The sequence below is a fragment of the Mustela erminea genome, chromosome 8 (assembly GCF_009829155.1).
Source record: "Mustela erminea isolate mMusErm1 chromosome 8, mMusErm1.Pri, whole genome shotgun sequence".
NCBI lineage: Eukaryota > Metazoa > Chordata > Mammalia > Carnivora > Mustelidae > Mustela > Mustela erminea.
In genome coordinates this window covers 2,540,931-2,552,358 of record NC_045621.1, presented here as the reverse complement: position 1 = coordinate 2,552,358, position 11,428 = coordinate 2,540,931, and the positions used below count along the sequence as shown (strand labels likewise).

At 36.1% G+C, this 11,428-nt stretch overlaps 1 protein-coding gene across 1 annotated transcript in view; it reads right to left on the bottom strand.

Moving 5' to 3' along the window:
- Window positions 1-11,428, bottom strand: part of ANKAR (ankyrin and armadillo repeat containing) — a 64,021-nt gene that overhangs the window by 4,909 nt on the left and 47,684 nt on the right. Inside the window, exons 17-21 of the mRNA XM_032354141.1 lie at window positions 10,038-10,144; window positions 8,222-8,344; window positions 4,181-4,339; window positions 3,380-3,497; window positions 914-1,023 (exon numbers count right to left, since the gene is read on the bottom strand). Coding sequence (XP_032210032.1) covers window positions 914-1,023; window positions 3,380-3,497; window positions 4,181-4,339; window positions 8,222-8,344; window positions 10,038-10,144 — 617 coding nt within the window. The remainder of the gene's footprint in view (window positions 1-913; window positions 1,024-3,379; window positions 3,498-4,180; window positions 4,340-8,221; window positions 8,345-10,037; window positions 10,145-11,428) is intronic.

The window sequence follows — 11,428 nt, the reverse complement described above, 5'->3', positions numbered from 1 at the left end:
CTCCACACACTCAAGAAAGCAATTTAGTTTTCCACTGGCAAAAACTAATTAACAGTCACAGGACTGCAGAAAAAAATATCCTCTGCCTGTGATCCGGAAGTAATCAGGTTGTTCATAAGATTAAAGTATATTCCTGGGAAGTTCTTAGAAAATTTGTTAGAGGTGGCCTAAGAAATGTCATAGAATGAACATAAGCCAGAGTTGATATTCTAGTTTCTACACTGGCATGTGACTGCTGCATATGCCCGTATATCTTCCATACCTTGAACCGTGGCTCTCAGTGTATGGTCCCGATACCATTTCTAACCAGCTTCTAGCAGCTGATTAGAAACGCCCGTTTTAGGGCCTAAACCAGATGTATTCAGTAAGAAATGCTGGGAATAGAGCCCAGGAATCTATGGTGTAACAGATTCCCGTGATTTCTGCGTACCCGGGAGTTTGAGAAACACTGCCTCACACCTGGGGAAGGGGGCGGGGGAGTCTCAGAAGCAGACCAGGACTCTGGCTTCCTTCATACTGTTGGCTCTGATCCTGCTTGGCAGATAAAACTGTCCAGTGGATCCCACTTTCACGCATTCCAAATAATCGTAGAAATGACTTAGATCACAAAAACTGCTTAGTTACTAAGTTAATAAGTTAGTCACCAGTTTTTGTGAGATATTTTATAAATATTTTAATTACAAACTTCTCTATCATCAGTGTACTTATTTGTATATTGAATCTTAAGTACTGATGTTAAAACAAATATGCACATTTTGTAGGAACCAGAATTATGGATGGCAGATGTGGTACTAGAAAAATCTAATTTTGAGGCAGTAACATGAACTATTATATAACCTAGTCAGCCTGTAGAGAAAGTAGCACACAATTACATTTTTAGAATATTCCATTATTCAATTGGTTTTGTTTTTACCTCTTCTTTTCCAGAATACAAATGATAGCAGAGCTGTTGGATTGTCCCTAATGTGGTAAATGCTTCTAGAATAGCAGCTCTAGAATGAGCCAGGCTAGCTATTAAATTCCCTGAAAATTAAACAAGAAAAAAAGTTTGTGTTATTTAATGGATATAAACTGATCTACTGTACTTCTGTTCATTTGCACATATTATTAAAAGGGTTGAGTCACAAGACATCTCTAATGAAGGACTGAGAAAAAGCATGTATATATTAAATGTGGAGTTCTTTCCCCAAAATTATGATTTGGTTTTCTGTCACCAACAGTAAAAGTTAATTAGCTTTATTTAAAAGTAGGGAGTTTTGAAAATCGGAGTTTTTCTTTCCTGTGGCTTCAGAATATATTCTGTTTTGAGCTTTTGTGTTTTTTTAATGACCGTGAACATAATGTTTGAACGACCATAAAAAAAATTCAGTTTGTCCTTTTTGCAATTCAGATCACTTTAAGAGCTTAATGGTATTTTGAACCCAAACAATGTATTACTTAAATTTTAAATTGTTGATGTTTTTGCCATAAAAAGAAATGTTTGGAGATTGAAAATAATAAAGTAATTCGGTAATTAAATAAATCTGCAACTACCAATTTAAAACTCTTTCATTCAAATACGTGTTTTATTTTTAGAGGTTCCATGTGATATTTTTTCATAGTATTATTGCTGTGGTGGAATGAGCGCATCACAGCTTGTAAAATATAAATGTGGATGGATGCTCTATTGAGGTATTCACTTGGGTTTTGTTCTTGTATTTTTTTTTTTTGCATTCTTTATAAACCAAGACCTTTGTATTTATTGTTTCAGGATGGGGAGGGATGGCTTATGTGGCTTAAAGCAAAAAATGTCTAAAAATAACTTTTTTTTTTCAGGCGTATATTTTTCAAAGCCTGTGAACATAGAAGGCACTGTTGTAGGGGAAAGGGAGAGAGGCAGAGAGGGTTCTTTAAAGATGGGGAGTAGGAGACGGGGCGGAGGCAGGCAGAGGCTCCCAGACGAAGGAGTCCACACGAGGGGCAGGGGCTGCATGTGGAGCGCGGTTCTGTGGTGGACACAGGAAAACTGGACCCTTGGCAACAGAAATCTAGTATTTGTGAAACTTCTGTACCTCTGGAGCCATGTATGGGAACCTTGTCAACTTAGACATCTGGGACAACATTTATTTTACATTATATCCGAGGCCCAAATATCCTGCTTTGCTTGGGATACCCCAGACAGGCACGTGACTCTGGAGATGCATGTGACTGTGATGCCGGAGGGCAAAGAAAGCCCAGAAATTTTTGAGATTGAGTTCCAACCAGCCTGAGAAAATTAATATTTGAAGGATCGTATAACATAGTATTTCTTGCACACAAGAGTTTGTGCAGTAAAATTTAAAACCACGATGATTGTTTTTCAGAGTCATAGAATTACTATGACTTGAATTAAGAATGCTATTTAAATAAGAATGTATTTAATAATTTAAACATTTTTTTTCCTAGCTAGTTTCCATCAGAAAGTTTTCATTTGCATGAATTTTCCTTCCATGCCGAGTAAAAATAGAAGTGTAGCAGTAAGGGTAACTTCCTTTGCCACCTTCAGTGACCCATCTCAGTTAAAAAAACAAAGACCTTATGGGGCGCCTGGGTGGCTCAGTGGGTTAAAGCCTCTGCCTTTGGCTTGGGTCATGATCCCAGGATCCTGGGATCAAGCCCTGCATTGGGCTCTTTGCTCAGTGGGGAGCCTGCTTCCTCCTCTCTCTGCGTGCCTCTGCCTACTTGTGATCTCTGTCTGTCAAATAAAATCTTAAAAAAACAAAACAAAACAACAAAGACCTTGTTTATTTTTCCGTAGTAGTCACTTCATGTGGTCGTCGTTCTGATACTGTTTCATGTTGTGTTGAGAGTGATATATCAAGTCAATTACCTTATTATTCATCTCAAAAATTAGCTCTAGAGTAGATAGAGTTACACGGTTAGCATTAAGTGTGCCAAGAACTCTATTGGACTATTTTGCTTTGCTATATCGCATAGCAACATAAGGAATTCTCGAATGTTAGCAAAATGTGAAGTTGATCAAAAGAAAACCAGACAGAGGAATAGCATATAAATCTGCCATTACTATTATAAATCAGTGTGTAAATTTTCTGGTTAGTAGCTCAGAGTTGGATTCTCATTTTATATTTGCAAAAAATAATTAGGGAATTGAAAAGGTAACTAGGAAATCAAAAAGGCCACGGTCAGAGTTGCCTGGCTTCTGTTGGGGTGCAGAGTAGACTCCCACTGTCCCATGTAGAATTTGTGTGGAGTTGCACGTAGACATACACCAGTTCATTCTTCAAACCATGTGACTGTATCAAGCGTATTACTTTTTTATTATTCAGATTACAAAAAATTTTTTTGAAAACAGTTTCATGCAGATGTAGTTTTATGTAACCACCCTCTAGTTCTTTCTTACCTGTCAAGATAATAGTAGTGGAATTAACTGAATACAGACTATCAACTAAAATAGTAACACCTCTTGCAGACAAAGTAATATGGTCCACATCTATAATGACTTTAGCTAAGATGATAATCTGAAAACAAAAAAGAAGCATTGAATCACCGAATGTTTTCTACTCTGCTCCTCTAATTAAGCTTTTTGTTCTTTGGTACTTCTCAGGAAGGTAAGGGGAGTAACTTGAAATGGTGCAGTACAAGAAAAGCAAGCGGCAAAGGTTTGAATCAGAGTAGTTTTCACTGTCGGATCACTGTGGTGGACATAGCAGGCCGTGTGTTCTTCCTGCAATATTCGCAGCTTTTGCGTCCTTGAAGTATGGGTTCATAGAAAGTAGTTCTCCTAAAGGTCACTGGATAGAAAAAGAAGCACCCAGATACACCGGGTGTCATAGGTTGAAGAATCAGTGTGATCAGCGAAAGGTCTGCAGTTAGAAAACTTGTCTTGTATAGTACCGTGATTCTCTGCCTGCAGCGTGGGGGTGATGAAAATGATACTGTGCGCCCACAGCCTGACGGCGGTGTTGTAAGTATCAGATAAGGTACAGAGGCACAAAGTGCCTTGTAACTTGTAAAACTGCAGATAAATGAGGAATCCTCATAAATAATGGAGTTTCTATAGGTAGAAGGGGCCGGTGTAAAAAATACTGTGTATTTTACAAATTGGTAAACGCTTTTCCAGATAAAAATTTTTTCTCATTTTTTAAGTTTTGACTAAAAAGACTAATTTATTGATTTGAAGCGTGAATTCCCAGTTTTATACCTGAAATGCCGCCATTGCCTTCTCAGCTTCAACTGTTGATTCAAGAAAGGGTTCAAAGATTGATATGGTCATTATTCCACTTTCTAAAATTAAGTATTGTTGAAGGCGATTGTTGAAGGCAAAAAGGGATAATGCATAGCCCGCCCTTAAACAGATATCCTGGAAATAGGAGAAACATGAATTATCTTTAACTCAGTTCATCTATTATGTTACTCAAGGTAATGAATTTTGAATTCTTGACCATCTAAATATAGTGCATTCTTATCTTTGGAAGTAAAATTTGACATGATTGGGGAAAATAGGTAGTTGAGTTAACCCAGAATGTTATTGAACAGATAAAATTGAGAAGTAGGTTGCGGTATCAGAGAGAAGTAATTTTAATTTTCAGAGGGAAAGTTAGATTAGTGATGATGCAAATAAATATCTAAATAATAAGGAAATTGCATAATTTCATTAACCCTCAGCTTTTTTGTTTTAACATATTTTTATTTTTATTTTCACCATTTCAAAGTAGACTTGATAAATCAAAACTCCCCTTGTTCTAGCATGCTATATATTACATTTTATGCATTGTGGGATGATCTCTATCATCTCTTAAAATAAGTTCATTTGTAAAATTCCATACTGTATCCTGAGGGGAAATAAAAAGAAAGATGATTTAAAAATCACATTTTAACATTCTGGGATTTGGCAAACAGCAAAAGCCAATTCTTACTTACTTGGCAAAGATGAACAAATACAGTAGACCTGCCAGAAAGCCTGAAAAGAATTTTTTTTTTCTGAAAAGAATTTTATCACTAAATCTTATTTTTAATATTTTGTTTGAACAGTATAGTACAGAAAAAGCCATTAATAAAGTGAGTTTTCCTCTGCCACTGTTAATCATTATGTAAAAGTGCTATATGTACGTACCAAAATATTTACCAATAAAATTATACGATGCCTGAGATTTGTTTCAAAAGTAGTGTAGGACGAGGGGCTCCTGGGTTTCTCAGTCAGTTGGGCGTCTGACTCTTGGTTTTGGCTTAGGTCATGATCTTGATACCGTGAGATTTCGCCCCCCAGTGGCTCCACGCTCAGCAGAGTCGCTTGAGATTCTCTCCCTCCGCCCCTCCCCCAACTCATGCATCTGCATGCTTTCTCTGTCTCTCAAATAAATAAACCTTTAAAAAGTAATAACAACAACTTGGGAAGATGAAGTGGGTATATAGGTATAATAAGATTGGCCAGGATTGATAATTGCAGAAGTTGAGTCATAGAAATTTTTAAGTTCATTATGCTACTCTTCTGCATATGTTTGAAATGTTCCATAAAAAAATTATGTACACACAAGGAGCCACCTGGCTATAAAGGAAGAAAAAGGGTATTTTTAGGAATTCACAAAGGAATAGGGTCCAGAGTAAGTGAAGCAGGTGGAAACAGGCCGGGAAGAAAAAGGGATGATTTGGAGGAGAATAATTAGTCAAGAAAAAGGAGAAGGGTGTCCCTGAGGAATAGGGTGATGAGAATAAAATGTGAAACGAACAGAGAGAAGAAAGGTGGCTTAGAAAGTTAGATCCAAATTCAGTCTCCTTACACACTGCTCATATTATTCCAGCAGCTCATCTCCATTTTTCATATACTACAGTAGAATACAATTCTATATTAAAAAAAAATAATGCAGTGAGTTCATTTCTCCTCTTCTAGCCCCCCTTTCTTCCTCCCAAAACCCCAGAACCAAACTGACAGAGATAGTTGGCAATTTTCTTCCCTGATTGCTAAATGCACTGCAGACAACAAAAGTTCTCAAAATTCTCTGGGGTTGGTGCTGTTCAAAGTGTGGCCCATGGACCAGTGATAGTCCACAAAATGGTTGACAACAGGATTACAGAAACTGGGAATTAGCATCTAAAAGGAATAGCTTTGGGACTCCTCTCGGTGGCTCAGTCCATTAAGCCTCCGCCTTCAGCTTAGGTCATGCGTGATCCCACGGTCCTGGGATCAAGCCCAGCACTGGGCTCCTAGCTCAGCACGGAGCCTGCTTCCCCCCGCTGCCTGCCACTCCCCCTGCTGGTGCATGCTCGCTCTCTGACAAATAAATAAATAAAATCTTAAATAAAAAATAAATAAAGGGAACAGCTCTTCCTTATAGTTAAATACTAATTAATAAATATACAAAGAAGATGTTTGTAGCAGCATTATCAACAATCACCAAATTATGGAAAGAGCCCAGATGTCCATTAACTGATGAATGGACGAAGAAGATGTGGTATATATTTACAGTGGAATATTATTCGGCCATAAAAGATGAAATCTTGCCATTTGCAATCGTGGTTGGAGCTAGAGTGTATTATGCTAAGTGAAGTCAGTCAGAGAAAGACAAATACCATATTATTTCACTCATGTGTGGAATTTAAGAAACAAAACAAACAGGGCAAGTGGGGGAGAAGAAGAAAACCACGAAGCTGACTTTCAACTAGAGAGAACAGACTGGTGGTTGCCAGAGGGCAGGGGATAGGAGGATGGGGTCAACGGGTGATCAGGACTAAGGCAGGCACTTGTGATGAGCACCAGGTGTTGAATCATTAAATGGTGCCCCTGAAACTAATATGACACTGTATAAACTAACTGGAATTTAAATAAAACTTGATTTAAAAAAAAAGAATTTTTAAAAAAATTTCCATTAGGCAAATAAACCATGTAATCATTGTTGCATCCGTGGATGCTAAAACTGGTGAGCAAAAGTGCATGCAAAACAGAATTATTTGCATCGGCTCAAAGTGTCTCACCTCAAGAAACTTGTTAATTAAAAGAGGCAAGTACAGTGACTCGACAGTGGAGAAATACGACAGATAGTACTTTAACCAAGTACCCAGAGTTAGCACTGCCTGTTATAAGATGTAACAGCAGCATGTACCTCCTGAAAATAATGCACTGGGCAGGTGAGTAAAGAAGACCACATCAGGGGTGCCTGGGGGGCTCAGGGGGTTAAGCGGCTGCCTTAGACTCAGGTCATGATCTCAGGGCCTAGGATGGAGCCCCGCATCAGGCTCTCTGCTCAGCAGGGAGCCTGCTTCTCCACCACCACTTGTGATCTCTCTCTCTCTCTGTCAAATAAATAAATAAAATCTTAACAAAAGAAGAAGAAGAAGAAGACGACAACCACATCATTTCTATGGTATTCTCACCAAAATACACCACCTCAATTTAATCATGAGAAAACATCATCTAATTCAAATTGAGGGACATTCTACAAAGTAACTGGTGTAAACTCACAAAAATGTCAAAATCATGGAAGACGTAAAAATCATGAAAGACAAAGGACAGTGTTTCACAGATTGAAGGAAACTAAAGGGACATAACAGCTAGATGTAATAGGAGATCCTGGACTGGATTTTGGAAGAGAAAAAGGACATTAGTGAGAAAATTGGCAAAACTAGATAAATCTGCAGATGAGTTATTTGGTATCAGTGTTGATTTCCTTATTGATATCCAGGAAAGCTGGATACAGGATATGCTAGAAATACTCCATACTATTTTTGCAACATTTTGGAAAATCTAAAATTATCTCAAAATTTAAAGTTTTTGTGTTTTTTTGTTATTTTTTATTATTATGGTCAGTTAGCCAACATATAGTACATCATTAGTTTTTGATGTATTTTTTTGTTTCTTTGTTTTGAATTATCCTGCCCATAACAGATTGCTCGGGAAAAGCTTTCCTTCATCACAAATAGTTTGAGAAGCTACCACGCTGGAATATTGGGTAAGAAATGGATGATTGAAAGTTGAAAGGTCATAAAATTAGGAAAGAGTTTCAACACATCCAGGGCAGAAAAGATTTATTCATTCTTTGAGCATAAAATTGTTACATTTCAAAAAAGAAATATGACAACTATGAAAAATATGGAACAGTAGTATTTCATCATTACAAACTAATGACCTACCAAAGAGATTTTACATTTTTTATGTAATATAGTTAAGTATTGCTGTGAAACATTTATAATTTGACAATGGGCCTAAAAACCTTTCCACATGAGCTCTAACATTTTATAAAGATACTACCTTATCTGGTGAGTGAAGAAGTTGAAGGACATCGGCATACCTAAATCCTTCGTTTTCATGTAATTCTTTCTGTAACAGATCATTCCTTAGGACGATGCATGCCAAGGTAAATGCCACTTCAACCTAAATATGTGGTTTTCAGAAATTATTTTTCACTCATGGTTTATCAAATGACATATTTCATTATACAGACTTTCATATGGGATATACTTATTCAAAGATAATATATAATTCATTGATTCCAGTTTCCTAATATTCATTTTTTTCAGTTCTCTAATATTTAGAGGGTGGTATTTATAATGTTTGGAGGAATATCCCTTATCATTTTTAACAGCCGTGTGCCGTCGGCACAACCACACAACTCTGCTGGGGAGCATGGGAGAAGGCAGCCAGAAATAGGAGAAGCTTTATCTTAAGTGCATAGTTGTATCCCTTCCACATCTAAAAAAAATTTTTTTTTAATTTCCTGGCATGGGGATAAAAGCTGTTTTGAATCGCTTGTTAGCTACTGACCATTGAGCTGGACGGCTTCCATGGAATGCCGCTGAATTAAAGCCCTGGGGAGCAGTCCTGAGAAATACTGTATTTCGGGAGTCATCTGACACACACTCTGAAGCCTTTTCAGGGGATGTAAACGAACCTCATCTATTGTGGGGACTCGACAGATAATGTTCTTTAAGCATTACATTATGCGTTTCTACGAAGAATATTATGAACTTGAAAAGCATGATTATTATTACAAAACTTTATTTACTACAGAATCATATTTGAAGAAAAGTATTGGAATATATTTGTGCTCTGTTTTTAACAAGTTAAAGAACTCATTGAAAACATATACCAAAATACAGATGGACGCAATTGAAGTAAACTGTTTTGCCATGAAATTGCGCGTCTTAAAATAAAAATGTATTTTTATGTGGCATTTTCCATAGTCGTATGAAATTTATTTGTACTTTGAAAGTCAGCATAGGTTTTACATATAATTCAAGCCAAAAAATTGCTAGTGTAGGCTCCTTCCTTTTTTTCCCCTATCAACTCCTATGAAAGAATATTCTCTCTCATAGCCAGAAAAGCTGCATAACTTAGAACATCTTTTCTCATAATACATTCCTTAAAAGAAATAATACTGTATTTACTGACATATTTGTGTTTTCTCATTTCTGACAGAACTCATACCAAATTTTGAAGAGAAAATGTATTTTTTGGCCTTATAATTTCCTGCCTGACTAACTCTAGATGTCCTAAATTTCCAAAGCTTTGGTAGAGGATTTGAATAGACATGAGCATCATTTTATTAAGGGCAGTTTACTAGAAGTAAATAGAAGAGTGAATGACTCTTAAACAACTCATCAATTATTTATATAAGTAAACTATTGTTGCTGGCCAGCACAGACTGCTTGGTACAGGTAAAGCTATTTTAGTGGTGCAATAGTATAGGAATCACTTATATCTGAGAAATTTCACTACATCAGTCACACACATCCTCATTATCCCCACCATTTTAGCAACCAATATCCGAAAAAGAAGGGAAGAAATTCTGTGAATAATCAGATATCTGAGGAATAAAACTTATTTAATGAGTAAAGATGCAAGACTTAATTATTTGAAAATCTAATATTTTAATAAAATTTACTATTTTTATAGCAAGTTTTTAATTTAAAACTTCTAGAATTTTGTTTAAAATGTTAAATATTTCATTATACTTGTGAATTTACATAAAGATACAAATTATTCTCAAAAAGTCATATTTCTGTTAATTTTTACTACATCAGAAAAAAGCCCTTAATCAGAAAAAACCTTAAAACCTTTTATATACCTTGATGTTAGGAGAAGGGTGATTTCTCAGTAGTTGAATAAGTATTGGAAAGGCATTTTCCTCTACAACAAATTGTTGACTGATAGGATTACTTGTATGGGCAACACCTATAAGAATATACATAACAGTAAGAATATTTCTTTCCATCTTGGAAATGATAAAGTCAAACACAGCTTGGTATGTTGGATTAAGTTTTCTAGCATAATATGGGTAATAAATTACAAAAGGAAACACCATATTTATGGGTATTTACCAAAAAGATACAAATGTAGCCCAAAGGGGAACCTGCCCCCCAATGTTTACAGCTGCAATGTCCACAATAGCCTAACTATGGAAAGAGCCCAGATGTCCATTGGCAGATAAATAGATAAAGAAGATGTGGCATATACACAATGGAATATTACACAGCCATCAGAAAATGAAATCTTGCCATTTGCAACTAGAACTAGAGGGTATTATGCTAAGTGAATTAAGTCAATCAGAGAAAGACAATTATCATATGATCTCATTGGTGTGTGGAATTAAGATACAAGGCAGAGGATCATAGGGGAAGGGAGGGAAAAATGAAACAAGATGATGAAACCAGAGAGGGGGACAAACTATAGAGACTTTAATCTTAGAAAATAAACTGAAGATTGCTGGGGGAGGATAGGGTCACTGGGTGATGGACATTGGGGAGGGTATGTTTTGTCATGAGTGAGTACCGGGTATTATATAAGACCAATGAGTCACAGGCCTGTACCCCCTGAAACAAATAATACATTATATATTAATTAATTGAATTTAAATTAAAAATAAGGAAATGCTATAGCAACAGTATTTTACCTGAGTTAATTTTTTAAAAAGCAAAATGAATAAACATGGAAAAATTATTATTAGAAGGGTGGATGTTTTCTACTAGTTACAAAACCAAGGAATGGAGAAATGTTAGACTATCAAAGAACAATAATATAAAAGCTATCATTTACTGAAGATTTATTACCTGCAAGATACTTAAGCTTATAGTTGCTCTTGTATTCCATAAAAAAGTATTTTTATAAAAATGAATAGAGTAAGTCACCTGGTTAAAATTTCTAGATTCCTTTAATACACATAGTAAAAAGATAATCTTACCGTCTCCTTTTATAGCATAATACTTTAAATTATAGGCCAGTCTCGATTTTAAAACTTCTCATCTCTATCTAGTGGATATACAAATAATTTGAATTTTGTTCTTTTGCTAACAAATACCACAACATACACAGCAGGTTTATATACTTAAATATAAATACAAGATCAGACCTCTCTCTGAACAGGGGAGAGAAGTCACTTCTCAACTGGGGAAGTCTGAAAGAACCGGAGGAAATAGGAGCAAAGGACATGTTTGTTTCCTTCTCTCCAACTCCCACCCT